General features: G+C 36.6%; 1 protein-coding gene across 2 annotated transcripts in view; it reads right to left on the reverse strand.

Moving 5' to 3' along the window:
- Positions 1 to 15887, reverse strand: part of brinp1 (bone morphogenetic protein/retinoic acid inducible neural-specific 1) — a 110950-nt gene that overhangs the window by 20030 nt on the left and 75033 nt on the right. For both annotated transcript variants that reach the window (XM_075455998.1, XM_075455999.1), the window contains exon 5: positions 10245 to 10350. In XM_075455998.1, the coding sequence (XP_075312113.1) occupies positions 10245 to 10350 (106 nt within the window). The remainder of the gene's footprint in view (positions 1 to 10244; positions 10351 to 15887) is intronic.

The following is a 15887-nucleotide window of genomic DNA, read 5'->3' on the forward strand; positions in this document are numbered from 1 at the left end:
GGTATTACCCAACCCAATTTCTCTACTGAAAGTTTGTTTATGCGCAGCCGCTGGACCTGGTGAGTGGTGCCAGAGGGTGCCAGGGATCACTGTGTGGAACCAATGTCACTGAACTGTATCTTAAGTTGCTGTTTGCTCCAAAACAGTCACACTTTTTTGGGGTTTGTTGTGCTAAGAGTTGGATTAACGAGAGTTAAATTGATGGAAAAGGGCTGTGATGGCTGCTCAGAAAGTTCACAAAGCTAGCGCGAAAATCTTGAATGTTGTCTTGCACATACCAAGACGTTCACCTCATGTGTTCCTTATGTGATCCTGCAAGGCGAAACCAGTCGCTTTGGTAAAATTGACAAAACTAAGTTATTGTGCTCACATGAACGGCCATAAACTAAGTTTCCAACGATATGTATATTGAGGCTATTGCTATCGCTAAGATAACTGCATCCAAAGTTGGCATGGTTCTCCTGTCAGGATAATGCTAGAAGAGAAGAAAATCACCTTTTTAAGCCTCGTTGACAACTGGAATGACTGCTAATGTGTTGAATCTTCACCGGGCTTAACAGTCAAAACATATGTTTTTCCGTGAAATTTGTTCAACCCGCCCAGTTTTCCAGTCGTTTCAGTAATATATTGTGGTCAACTGTATCAAATGCAGCACTGAGATCTAGTAGAACTAAGACTGACATTTTTCCACCGTCTGTATTCAGACATATGTTGTTAAACTCTTTGTCAGAGCAGTCTCAGTGCTGTGGTTCTGTCTAAAAGTTGGAAGGTGTCATAGCAGTTGTTTTGTTTTAAAAAGTAATTAAGTGGTTGAAAAACCGCTTTTTCAATGATCTTACTTAAAAATGGGAGATTTGAGATAGGCTTGTAGTTGTTCATTTGTGTCTTGTCAAGATTGTCCTTTTTCAGCAGAGGTTTGATTACAGCTTTTTTTTAGTGGCTCTGGAAACACACCCGACATTAAAGACAAGTTCACCATCAGTACCAGGTCTGACTCCTTTAATAATATTATTATTAATTTATAGCAATCTTAATGTGATAGTAAGTGGGCAATATGTGAAATCAGTTCAGAATAAAGGTGCAAGCTGCACTCCAGTGTGCCACCCTGTACTGTGTGATGTATCGAGAGTTGCATTGTGCATAATACATTTGCTGCATGTAGGTGCCAATACAGTGATGAAATTGATTAATCTTTAAGTTCTTGTCATCTGCCAATGTTGGCTAGTGCTTAAACACTGAATTTAACTACTGTGTCGTTATGGCATAAATAGTGAAGTGAACTGCTGCATTTACGTTAAGTAGCCTAAATCAGTAAAAGTATCACAATGTATTTGTAACACAGGAATGGCAAATTAGCGAGCAAGAAAATGATTAAATAAATAAATAAATATGCTGCGAGTTTAACCCCCCCAATGGTAGACCCAAAGTTACGCCCTTGCTTGTAATTAGTGCCCGGTAAAAAGCCTGCAGTTCTGATGATACGGGGTTGCATTAGTGCCTGTGAAACTGGCAACCTGCACATCTGGAAAGGCACCATAAGTGCTGTAATGTATAGACAGGTAAAAACAAATTATTTGTTTTTCCAAGGAAGACCTTGCATAATTCTGCAAGACAATGCTAAACCCCATATTGCACCTACACCACGGCTTCATAGTACTTGAAGAATCTGGGTGCTAGACTAGCCTGTCTGCAGTCCAGAACTTCCACCAACTGAAAACATTTGGTGCATCATGAAATGCGAAATATGACAAATGAGTTTCTAGAATCCTCTATCAGACACAAATGAGAAGAAATCCCTCTCCCAAATGTAACATCAGCTGATATTCTCAGACAAGGAGATGCACAACAGTGGTAAACATGCCTCACTTTAAACGTGTTCTTAAAGCCAGGGTTCTTAAAGAAGTGCCAGTAAGAACAAATCACAGGGCTCATCAATTAAGATTAGTTGGGATCCATCAAAGTTAAGTCCATTTGCAGCTCGTGCTACATATTCATTTTGTCTTGAGGGCAGTTATCACATTAAAATTCAAGACTGCAAGTAAACGCATATAGTTAAAACTCCCTTGGTGTAGCATACTATACAAATGTACTTAATGCTTAATAAAACGTGTCAAATTTTAAAATAGAAGCTTTTCAGATGGGTATTGAAAAGGAAGAGGCATAAGGAGGTGGGGAGAAAGCACAAGAGGTATTTGCCAAACATTCTAAATACCTAAACCGTGGGACAGAAGAGAGAAAACTGACTTTAGGCTTTTATAGGTAGCTCCCTTGATGTCAGAAAGCACTACAACATTTAATCTAAATCTAAGTGAAAGCAAAGGGAATATCCAGGGAGTTTCATATCCACAGTGTGTTATCTGCAGCCCACAGCACCACAAGCTCATAAAAAGTTGACCACAGGGGTGAGAATGGAGGAAAAACATCCCCTTTTTTATATTTCTGTTATTTTAGAAAGAGAGAGTCTGACATGTCCCCAGGAAAATATTGATGACAACTAAATTTACTAGATTGCTCATTTCTTCCCTGTTAATTTAAACCAGACTGCTGTGTCGGATATTTAGAAATCTAATTCCACCTCAGCAAATCAGGACAAAAAAAAAAAAAAAAAGAGCTAACAAAGTTGGATCACAGGTTTGTGATATTTTCCTTGTACATATTTTCCAACAAAGTTTTGCAGTCACGTGTACATTGAATGCCTAAAGGTAGACAAAATGCTGAGGTCAGGAATGAAAAAAATAATACCGTGGAAAGAAAAAGGCATGATTAAAAGTTTAATTATAGGAATGAAATGGAGTGCATTACTGCATCCTCATTGTAACTCATGTGGTTTTGCATACTAATATGAATCCCTTATTTAATTCATAAGTAATTTAAAAAGGCCTGCCTGGATTTTTTTTTCTCCCCAGACCTTTTTATTTGTAGGTAACACACATACGTATTGAATATTTTTTGCAATATTCAACAATTGGTCAAAGGTTACCAGGTGCGAGCTGCTATGATGAGACCAAACAGTTCAGCCCAGCACAGTAGCTATGGTAACTTAACTTGATCATCTTAAAAGTGTTGCTCTGAGCTCTGTTGAGAAAAATGCATTTGTACTTATTGCAGTACCAGCAATGGTCAAGTTACTACCCCCTCCCCCTATGTTTTTTTCTTAATAAAATGAAGGGCCACAAAGTTCATACGTGCAGTCTCACTTCCTGTTTGGCAGCCTCTTGCCACTCTTGACTAATAAATATGATCAGTGGAAAGACTACTTTAAAAAATGAGATATCTGTGTCAAAAATTGTGTGAGGCTTAGTTTGAAGATGATTCAAGCCACTTCTGGTGGAATGGAAATAGCAGTAGGTCATTTAAAGACCAACATATAGTTCGGAAAACACTGGTAGTGCCAGAAAGCTGCCGGTGCAAGTATTAAATGCTGTGACACAAAAATATTTAAACTGCCTGAGTTATGAAAAGCAAAGCGGAAGTGCCCTAAACCTGCATTATATCTCGTAAATGTCTACTTGTATACAAGTTTCTGACAATATAATCCTACTCGCTTAACCTGAGCTGTAGGTTAAATTGTCATTTCAAGTCCCTTTTTATAAAGTATATAGCTTATTCTGTAGATTATGGCTGATTTTCAAGTGAAACGGAAGATTACATAAGGTAGGGCTAGAACTTGATGGGTTTGTTTATTTTCATGAGTCCTAGAAACTAGACTCGTAAGACCTGGTTTTGAAAGACCCAGATGCCAACCGCTAATGCCCTGTTTGAGAACAGATAAATCAATAGGGGCAGAAAAAAAAAAGGAAAAACAGGCAGAGATGACACAGTTATTGTATTGGATGAGCAAGTCAACACTGTGAAACCTTCCAAAAGAAAACAGAAAACAAAACTGAGTGAAAAACCAATGATAGTGATGGCTGATAAAATGTAGCCGACTCCAGCAGTGTGTGAAATGACACAAACATCATGCTCAGATTCCAAGTGATTCCTCAAGCAAGAAAGAGAGGTGCAAAAAAACACGATTCTTCAGTTGCAACATTGGGAAGTTGAATGAAAAATTTCTTTAAAATATCTCAGTTCTCCAACTGGTGGTGATTCCGACAACCATTAGAAAACTAAAAACTAAAATGAAACGAGGAAAAAGTTTTCATTCATGTAAACAGGCGATATGAATGTATAGTAAAAAAAATAATGAAAGCGGAATATGCTTATTTTTTGTCTTTTTTTCCCCTTAAAATCCAAAGTTAGTTAGCCTTTTGGATTTCACATAAAATTGCAAATCTAACCCATTGAAGTTTACCAAAACGACCCAAAATAAAAATGTGAGAAAACTATTACACTTTGTCATTTGAAGGAAGGAAGTTTGATACTGCATTACGATTAATCTTACAGCGCTTGGTGTCATCCCCTTGTGCAGCAACAACTGCAACTAAAATATATCAGTTACCGTTGACCAGCCTTGCAGATCCTCTGTGAGGAATTTTGACCCATTTATCTGTGATAACTTCATCTCGGGGATGTTAGTAGGTTTTTCTCCGCTCAGATGAACTGCTCCCTTCAGGTCCTTTCACAACTGTTGGATTAAGTTCAAAACTTTGACTTGGCCTTTTCAAAAACATTAATTTTGTTCTTTCTTGGTTTCTTTGGTAAAATGAATTGCGTGCTTAGAGTGTCTTGCTGTATGACCCACTTTCTGCTGAACCTCCCTTCACAGACAGATGTCCTGACATTTTCCTTTAGAATTCACTGGTATATTTCAGCAGTCACTGTTGAGTAGTGGCTTTCTCTTTTAAGCCCTGCCATCCACACCATTACTGTTCTCCTAATTAGGTCTCATAGACATTAACATTAGCCATTGTTAGATGCCCTTAGTTACTTAGAGGCTATACAACTGAGATCACTCGTACAATAACAGTCCATGTTGGAGTGATCTTTGTTGGTCGACTACTACCTACATAGGTTAAGAGTCTTGAATTTCCTCTATTTGTACACAACGTGACTGTGGACTTATGAGTCCAAACTCTGTGGAGATTGCTAACGATTTCTAGCCAGATTTCTGAGGTCCTCAGAAGTTATTGTCTGCTGAGGATTAAAGGAGAACTCCGGTATTTTCAACATTAAGCCTCTTTTCTGAGTCGTCTGCAATGTTTTAGAACCCCCCTCACCGCTTTTTTGATGTTTACTACTGTCTCCGGTATTTGCCTAATTTTGATTCTTCTCAACCTGCTTCAGAATGGCAAGTCATGCGCATGTCTACAAAGGTCCGTAAAAGCACAATAAACGTCCATTTTCAAAATAATCAACTCACCGGAGTGGTTACTGGTGTGCACTGGTAATCCATATCAAATTTCGTGGCGAAAAGTTGCTTCTGTCGTGTTTTATTTGACATTTTGTACTGGATGTTCGTTGATATCACTCCGTCACCGCTAAGAAAATAGTGCGAGCATGAACGAGCTGCCAAATAAAACACGACAGAAGCAACTTTTCGCCACAAAATTTGATATGGATTACCAGTGCACACCAGTAACCACTCCGGTAAGTTGATTATTTTGAAAATGGACGTTTATTGTGCTTTTACGGACCTTTGTAGACATGCGCATGACTTGCCGTTCTGAAGCAGGTTGAGAAGAATCAAAATTAGGCAAATACCGGAGACAACAGTAAACATCAAAAAAGCGGTGAGGGGGGTTCTAAAACATTGCAGACGACTCAGAAAAGAGGCTTAATGTTGAAAATACCGGAGTTCTCCTTTAACATGTAACATGAAGAACCGACCTTGATGGATACATAGAGCAAGGTGACTACTCAGACTTTACAGTCACCCAATTGATTTCAAACCACTTTCTTTTTCAAACAGTTTCAAACAGAACTTTTGAGTAAAACTGTATTATTTTTGCCTCATTTGTTTATGTAGTTTCTATTTATGTACTTTCATTTCACAAACCTCAAAGTATCACCCAAAATGTGACATTAACGGCATGTAATGTTCCATTTACTGACAATATATAATTATTCATCAAATTAGCAGTCAAATAATAATATAATAATAATTATTATCTCTTTTATGCTCCGGTACTGAAAGCATTGGTCAGGGAAGGATTATAGACTACTTAAAAATAAATCCACCATGGAAGCACACAGTGTTCTTTCACTGTGAAAGTCCTGATACAGTTCATAAATTTGCCGCTTCATTTAAAAAGAAAAAGAAAAGAAATAAAAGGTTATATGTGAAATTATACATCCAAATATTTCCAGTCAGCAGTTATGTTGAGTTTAAACAGTACCAAGTGAGTTTTTAAATTTGCTACACAGTTTAGCGATCAGTGTGATTATTACACTTCAAATTGCCAACGGTTTTATGATCCTCAGTTTCCACAGGGCAGTGAGGAGATTTACCGTGGTGTGCAGCACAGGTGAATAAAATCTACAATCTCACAAAGCAGTCAAAGTGAGCACAGCAGCAGGGGTTCATCCAGCGGCCATTCATTCAAGTCAGGCCGTCAATCACTATACATGTAAGCATTGCAGAAAGGGAGAGAAAAAAGAAGAAAAATCTCCTCTTGATCATTCTGCAATTACACATTAAAATGTGCTGCAAATATTAGAAACTGTTGGATAACAATAATATCAAACACTACTAAATGCATTTGGACTTGCAAGAGAAGTTCCTTCTAAATGTTTTAACTTCATCCTTTATCCTAAATCCTTCTTGTACATTTAGTCATACCCATATTGTTAAATAGACCGATGAATGTAGAGGATGATTAATTTCTCTTAAACTTAGAATAAATTGTTTTGTAGTATAAATTTATGTTTAAAATGCATTATTATTATTTTTGTAAATATTAAAATTTCTCACTATCCAAAGAACACCACATTTTGCTATTGGTTAGTGCTCACAGTGATCTGTGATTTTCTGCACTGGCCAGATGTGACTCCTCCCCACAGTTTAAATGCCAAAAGATAGCATTTTATCTAATTGTCTGGTAAAAGGTCATTAGGCATTTGTAAATGAGACACATGGTGGTTGTTCATTTGAAGTGCTAAGAGCTGCTAGGGCTTAATAGAGTAGCACAGGCCCCAGCCAATGCCATCTCTCTCAGGGGATAGTCTGTGAAGTCCATTTATGGTGTATTGTCAAAGAGGACAATGCTGTCAAAGCCGTTATTTTTGTGCACTGACTGTAAAGTGCAGCCAAGGGATGCAGTAAATCTGTTTTAGAATCTAACTGTGCTTTGTCTGAATAAATGCTGATCAAACTGGGACCACTATGAGGTACACAAGTTGTTCCAATTTTCTTCATATCCAATTTCTCTAAGTACACCTGGATCAAGTCACAATATCTAAACACATGCTGCTGAGATGGTGCTTTGTACTGCCCTGCCCCCTGGTGAATATGTACCTTTTAAATAAAACAATTGACTTTCATTTATCTAAAACCAATTTTTTTTAATACTTCATCAGTTTAAGTGAAGGTACGACAAGAGTCATAGCAATTGCAACCCATTGCTTCCAGGAATTCAGTGTGTTGTGTGCAACAACACACTTCTGGTGTCTCTGCTGAATACTATGGCTTGCTTAATTGTGGTGCGGTGCTTATCATGCATTGTTTTTGTGATCTTCTAAATTGCAAGTCGCACATCATAGATACACACAATTAAATAAAATATTAAAATAAGCCTGCATGTCTTGGCAAAACCTCCCAATTTGAGGATACATTATAATGGGTAAATGCATTTTATAGCTTCTCCAAATAAGCAATGCATTTCTAAAGTATCAATGATGGATGTTGTGTGCTGCTGCTGCTGCTGAGTGTGTTCCACTTGTTTATTTTTTTATGTGCCCTCCAAAACCGAAAGTGTTATCCACAAGGATTTTCCAATGAGTCCCCCGTCATAACAGCAAAATACGTTATTTGTCCTAGAACAACACACAGGCATATTTTCTAATTGAATAACCTCCTGAAAAACAGAACAGCATCAGGCTACATAGCGGCCAACTAGTAGCCACCCAGCAGCACCCATCCAACATAATTTGGACAGCCAAAATTGATGCTTCTCTAATACATTATTACTATGAACATTTCAACCTAAACAACATTTTATTACATTATTGAATGTGAGTGTTATCCATGTGGACTGTTTAACAATTAAGTCTGTGTGACACAAGAAATTAGCCTTGAAACATATTACACATTTTCCAAAAATTGCTAACATTGCTTAATATAGGCCCTTTACACATGTAATGTGGTGTCATGTTAATTAACGCCTTTGGTGCTTTTTCTGAACTTTTTGAGACCTAAATCTGGACGAAGGACATAAAAGCAGGAGGCATCAGTCCAGAGGCAATGGATGATAACTAAAGTATTTATTTAACCTGCGTTTTGACAAACTCAGAAAATATGTATCTTATTGTTCTGCATAGACTTCAAACATGTGCAAACACTATAAATACACTCAACAATCTTTGATCACTTTCAACTGGATGTCGTTTTGAATTTTGAAATATTGTTAAATCAAGGAATCATTGATTAACATATCAAAGTAAAGACCATACCTTTTTCATATGTCCGTATTTGTTGACATCAAAAAATGGCATTTAAACATAGCTTCCTGAATCTTATTATATGAAGGCCTACATATTTTTCAAAAGCAGAAAACCCCATGTGATATGAATAACCACCTTTTAATGCTCTTCCCACAAGATTTGGAACAATAACTCGATTCAGATGCTCATTGAATTGCATGGGAATAATAGGAAAAATCAAACCAAAGCCTATGACGGGTGTCGGTTAAAAGTTTAACCTAGGTCACATTCTTGACAAATGTATTTAGTTAGTTTGACCTGAGGGGAATTTGTAGCTCAGAATAAGATAAACTAACTGTTATACTTCTATGGATGTTAATGACAAAGAGATCTTTAGGGTGAATAAAATGACTGGACCTCATTATAAATATATCTCAGTAGCGTACACCTTAAAAGCTCTTCAGTGACTGCATATCTATTCACAGGCGGTGTGAAGTGCCGTCGCTTTGAAGAGCACTATGATTGTAAAGCAAGTTATACCATTGGCTGTCTCTCTAATTGATGGGAAGAAATGATAATTGCTCTTAAAATAACACATTTTCAGGCAAACTTGCCATTCACCAACACACCTCAAAGACCAATATAATTTGGCTTAAAGCAAAAGCATAAACATGAATTAAACTGAAAAAAACTCTTCTTTTTTGTTGAGGTTATTATTGAGGCAGAAAAGAATCCTTCTCAAGGCTGTCATCTGTCATTTGGGTGGCAAATAGTCTTCAAAGCACAAGGCTAATACATTTGATGCAAAACCTATAGAGCGCTTTGAGTAAGTGACTGCTGAGGACTTAAAAGTGTTTCTTTGACAAACCACTTAGTTCTCTGATTTTAGAGGACGAGTAATGATCCCTTCAGAGAAGACCCATGAGGTGTGTGGATCGGAAAAAAAAAGGTCTTTGTGATTCTCAAACGGTTTCAATAACTTACTTTAACTCAGATAAATCAAAGAACCAATCACTATTCTCAAACGCTTGACCACAGTCACAAAGTCTTTCATTATTTGTTTTCCCCAGAGTGTCTGTCACTGCATGTGATTCCTACTCTTAGACCAATTATCAGGCTACTTGTGTCAGTGTTTAAGACGGGACTGTTTTTGCGTAAAAGAACCTCACTGGTCATGAATAAAAGCTGATATTTGCATGCACCAATGATATTGTCTGTGAGCAAAATGCAAATACATTCATTTTTCTAACACTGACATCCTAATGACAGTGGCTTGTATGCATATTGGGTATATTTGTAGAAATCACAATCTGGCTCAACCATTGAGCAATGCTTTTACAGCTATTACATGCATTGCACCTGCAAGGAGACAATTAGTATCTGCTCTCTCAACTGATTAATTTGCATAGCTAAATTAACTGTTTTGAATTGAAGCCTGTCTTTGATCAAAGCTTTAAGAAAGACTTAAGAGCACAGTCACATTAGAACATGAGCAGACATCTATAACCAGAAAATCATATTGCAATCCCCAGAGAGGATCGAGGAACAAATCTATCCCAATCCCAGCGCCAATTAAAAAATGCACTGACATTCAATTCTTCAGAAGCCACAAACCATTCCCCCAAGTTTGAGTGTGACCGAGGATCTCCTTTATTTCTAACTGTCTGCTGCCCTGTGATGTCCAACATTCAGGTGAAGCATGCGGATGTAGTTGATTTGTTTACCTTGCAGATGAAGCTTGCTCTCGGGGCTCTGCAGGAGGATCGAGCTAACTGAGTCCAGATTGTCATAGCTACTGCACCCCAGTGGCCCCGTCCGTGTCTCTGTTACCTGCAAGAGAATTAGGACTCAAATGAAAGTCACATTACAGAAACAAGTGTGATTCTGTGGGTGTGGGTGCAAATGTCTGCTGGTATATTACAAGCAAGGAGTAGGCAGCACGTACTCATGCTATATTTCTGTGTTTTAGCCATCGGGGTATGTGTATTTCCCTCAACACCCTTCCATTCTTATGGTAGGTATTTTTGTTAAAATGCTTTTAGAACATTTTAAGCTTATTACATTGTCAGGACATAATACAACAGTTAGACAGATTTTTTTTCTCTATTCTTTTTTTCTTTTACACCAGCTTTGATGTCAATAGCATACCAAGTCAATTCTCAACAGAAATTTTAATTGCATTTTCAAATAAGACTTTCACACAAGGCATTTTTAAGGGAGCAGCTGGTGACATGTTCAAGTTGTTACAAGAATGGGATTCTGTTGGTTTCACTTGAGACAGGCATATTGTTTGAGAAATATCAGTGGGAATTTTTATTTATTCTTTTTTTTCCTCTCAACAATGTGCTAATTTTCTTCTGAACGATAGCACAGAGAACATAACTGTGGTTCTACACCAAACACTGTAAAAAAAAAAAAAATGATGGTGCAATTAAGCTGCCTTAAAATATATACTCTTCATATATGAAATGTTGAGGTGTGCACTAGAAAACAAATGAAGGACCGAGACTCGTTAATTAATGACAAATTGTAATTTACAGGTGAAAAGAAGATGCCAAATGAGAGATAATGCCACAAAGGAGATGAATTTCAACCCCTTTAAGATGTGAAATGTTTTTTTTCCGATTATTTTCAATTTTATTTTTCATTTGAGACAACTTTATCGTGGAAGTCTTCCATAGCAGATTGTTTTGTTGAAATAAGGTGTAAACACAACAAAGACTAAAAAAAAAAAAACTTTAACGTTGAAATGTTAGCTAATAACTGCTAACAGTTCTCCACTATGATCTCCAGACAACCCTTTATATGTCTGCCATTTGATGGAAAGCAAGTACATGGTGATTTTAACATAGCTTATTCACAAAAAAAACAAAAAAAAAACTCCTTGCTGGGCCTGAAAATTACACTGAAAAGACTAATGAAAGTGAAAAAAAATCTTACAAAAGCAGAATGGAAACTCAGAAGGACGCTTTACATTCCTCATCTGTAAAGGCTGACAATCACTTTGTGCGGCTTTGTAACTATGAGCCCTTTCACGTGTAGGTGATGAAGGTAGTCATTATAACCGCTTTAGATAAAAAGGGGACATTTCAGAAACGGTGGGGGAGAGATAGAAAGGCACTCTTTGAAGAATAAGTATAAATTACATTACCCAATTAGAACGGCAATGTATATAACATATTTTTAAGCTTTGAACAGGACATCACATTCACATTAAAAGCAACTCTTTACATTCATGAAAACATAAAAAATTCACTTGTACATTTTAAACTTTTAAGTAATAAAGAGTGCTGTTGGCTGAATTGTGGCGCTGAAAAATGTCTCCTCATCTACAGACTTTTAGCAGTTTGTGAGTGTGTCTGAGTTTAAAGGGGTAGAGAGAGAGGGGAAGAGACTGAAGCGAGATGGCATTTTTTTCCCCTGTCTTTAATGCTGATACTGTACCAGATGGTAGGCTGACAAGCAAGAAATTAGACAGATGTATATCTTGCCCTTGGCATCAGGCAAACTGGGGGAGGGCGGCAGGAGGAGTTGAGGTGGTGCAATTGACAGATAGGGCCAGACTTTCCAGGAGAACTATATAATCATTCTATCCAATCAATATGCTCTTCAATAAATCTTTCCACAACATTTGAATTATCTTCCTGCTGATGACAGAGCTGTGATAAAATAGTTGCATGCATTTCTTAATTACTTTTAGTGTTAAGGCATGTCTGAATACAGTGCAGTGAACTGAACTAATCTGAGGCTGAAGAGCTGTTAATCAATATGTTTCAGGATTTGCTGATGGATAGGAGAACTTAAAACACATATACTTTAATGAAAGAAAATATTATAATAATATGGATTGTCAGAGATGTTCTTCCCTGCTATAGATTTTTTTTTTGCAAAAACTATACACAGTTCATGTTGTACATTCATTTCAATGTAATGTATTGTTGATTCCTATTCACGTGCTACATCTATCAAAAACACATAGGTTGCTGATTAATTTATCTATTACTGTTTTGTAGAACTAAAATCAAAATGTTCCACTATGGCAACACTAGTTGTTAAGATTATGAGATTAATGATAAGTTTTTTTGTGAAAAGACTGATTTCTGACACATTTTTCTATACTGGTTTGGATGCTGTGCTGCTGGAATGATTTCTGCAGTTAAATTTGTTATATATATTTTTTTTATATTTTTTATGATGTGTAATCCTGCCAACCGGAGAGTATTTGCATCTGAGAGTTGCTGATTGAGCCTCCAAATGCCTGGAATAAGACCCAAAATCCAGTTGAACTGGAGAGAAGATGTCAAGGATGCAGAGCAAGAACAAAGGAGAGAAATGAGGAGGAAGTTTCAATAGTTTTTTCTATGAACATCATAGGAAATACAAGATCATTGGCAGATAGAATGGACATACATGGAGCCCTGATAAGTAAGCAGTGGGGATATTAAGACAGCCATATTATTTGTGTGACCAAGACATAGTAATAATTCCAACATCTGAAGATTACACTGCAGACTTTTGAACTCTTGGCTGTGAGTTAGTGTCCACGTTGTCTACCATAAGAGTTTACCTGTGTTACCTGCTGAAGCTGTTTGTGATATTATTAATTTATATTGCACACATACATCTCTTCACTGAAAAGGCAGTTTTTTTTGTTTTTTTTTTACAGAAATGTATGTGGAGTTATATGGGAGATGTTTATTAGAAATGTCATGAGAAGTGTCCAAAAGCAAGTGTAAGGTTTCTGGCTATTCTAAACATTTTATTTCCAGCAGTCTTTCTGGTAAAACAACTATAAACAGATGCATGTGTAGAAAACAAAATTTATAGAAACAGAAAGATGTTACCCAGCTGTTTTATAGTTTCATTTCAGAAAGTTAAGAGGAGGCAAAGCTTCTGCTAAGCCCGTAGGAGTGGATACACTCAGGGGATACATAAAGGGCAAGAATAAGATTAAATATATCATCTTTTTGTTTTTTCCCTGTGAATATTAAAACTGAACAGTAACAATCTTAAAAGATTGTTACAATCATTTATTTTTTTCTGGAAAATGGATAAGTACTGCAAAGGCAAACTCAGATGTCACTTAAATGCAACACAAAGTATTCCCACTTAACTACAAGGGGATGATTTACACACACAAACAACATATTTTAAAGTCCCCAATAATTGGCTTATAAAGTGCTATTTGAACCTGCATGTTTTTGTTTTTCATGCATGAATAATAAAACCTTGGTCATGTGTATACATAACGTGTTTCCTCAAAAATAAAACTACAATGAAACTTCTTAACATAATTGATGACAGGAACAAAAAGCTTTTTTTGTTTTTATCATTTGTTTGTCAATGTGTTTTGTAATTTGAAATTTTGATCTATAAACCAGGTCATTCTGATTGCTCAAACTTAACTTTGATCTACTACACGTGGAGTTTCAACTTGCACTTCATTGAATTCATGTCTTTTGAAACAATCAACGATCTACCTGATCAACAATTTCTAAAACATCAACTTACTGTAAGACTTTGAAATTAACTTAATGGACTTGCAAGTGCTATCAGTCACACTCTTCTATCTTGATAGCTGTTGAAAGTGCTCTTCAGTTTGGCTTATCACTGCATGAATTACAGTCTTCAGAAGGTTATATGGCATGATCCATGTTGACTGAGCAAAGTCATTAGCTATCCTTTGTCACTCGTGAATTCCCAACGAGTGGCAAGTGCTGTGATTGCATGAGCAATCTTATGCACACTAGTTACACGCAAATAATATGTATTAACCTGAATTCTCCTTGCCAGAACCTGTTTACCACAAAGTTTTTTTCCTCCAAGAACTGCTTTTCCGATTTAAGAGCAGACATACCCAGCTTTACGGATTAAACAGACCCTTGTAATCTGAATGACCTTAGGAGAACTGTGTGCAGTGCTTGACGTTTCCTTCTCTCCAGCATACTTAATAAGAGTTCAGCGCACCAGATTATAAAAATGGAGTTTAATGTTGTAAAAATAAAAGGAGCAATCAAAGGACTGAAGTGGGCCAAGGGGGATTTAGAGGATTTGGATTATTAAGCAGAACACAACAGTGGAATCCCACCAGGCCTAGAATATATCACACAGCACAGTCAAAAATCATGGTTCTGGAACATTCTCTTTAATTGTCATCTGCCATAAAAAAATCACCTACCCAAGTAAATAAGAGATGATGCACATGAGATCCTAAGTTTCTTGTGTTTCTGTATTTTCTGTTGGCAACCAAATGTGCACACATGCTATTCCCCAAGCCCCGAATGTTAGAAACCTAAGTTTGCCTGTTTATGCAAACTCCATTCTTTTAAAAAACAAAAAATACAATATTCATTCTGGGAACATAGATATATTGCAGCTGCTGTAGGAGTATGTGTGGGCACTGTGTGTGTGTGTGTGTGTGTGTGTCAGAGAGAGTCAATTATATTTCTTCATTCTTTTCATATAAATATGAATCCCATATGAGCTTGTCATTGCCAATAAATTCATATTGCCTATGTAAGGCAGCCAAACATTTTTAACTCAAGCTAAATACCGGGAAATTAGCCCAGGATCTCTCTCCTTTTATTTTGACTGGAATTGACCAAGCTGACCTGCTCTAATTAGGTACCCAACAAACAACATATCGTGCACCCTATTTATTCTACAATCAATGCCACGATGTTTATGTGTTTCACCACATAGGGCTTTGACTTCAGCTCTCTAGCTGACCTTTCCAATACACCTACCTTCAGAAAGCACCAATTAAAACTCTCTTTAGGATTTATGAGTTATTAAACACAGAGAGGTAAACTCTTGCATTCAAAATGGGAATCAAAGGTCAGCTCATGACACAAAGAATCAGATGGAGGGTAATATGAGAGTATATATATATATATATATATATATATATATATATATATATATATATATATATATATATATATATATATATATATATATATATATATATAAGTATATGCATTATATATCAGCCTTGAATGTGAACCGACTGTTTCATTGTGCAATAAAAAAAAAAAAAAATGTTTTACTAAGTTCATTAAAATTATAACAGCATACGGAGAACCCATTATTTCTATAATTCCTTGAAATAGTCTTGGGAGTAGCGTGTTCTCACTTCTGTTTTTCAAACTATACTTAGAAGAGAATACTCTTTGAAACCAAACCACATTATAATATGTGTCTAAGTTGCATTTATACTTGAAAGACCAAGGAGAATTAAAAGCTGGTTTGAGGCTGTGTGAGGTAAGGAAAACAAGGGATGAAGGCAATAAGATGTATGGTACTTGGAGGAATACTGTAAGGTTCAACTGTCTTCATTACACATCTCCTCTGCTGAGCCCTCCTAA

The sequence above is a fragment of the Odontesthes bonariensis genome, chromosome 22 (assembly GCF_027942865.1).
Source record: "Odontesthes bonariensis isolate fOdoBon6 chromosome 22, fOdoBon6.hap1, whole genome shotgun sequence".
NCBI lineage: Eukaryota > Metazoa > Chordata > Actinopteri > Atheriniformes > Atherinopsidae > Odontesthes > Odontesthes bonariensis.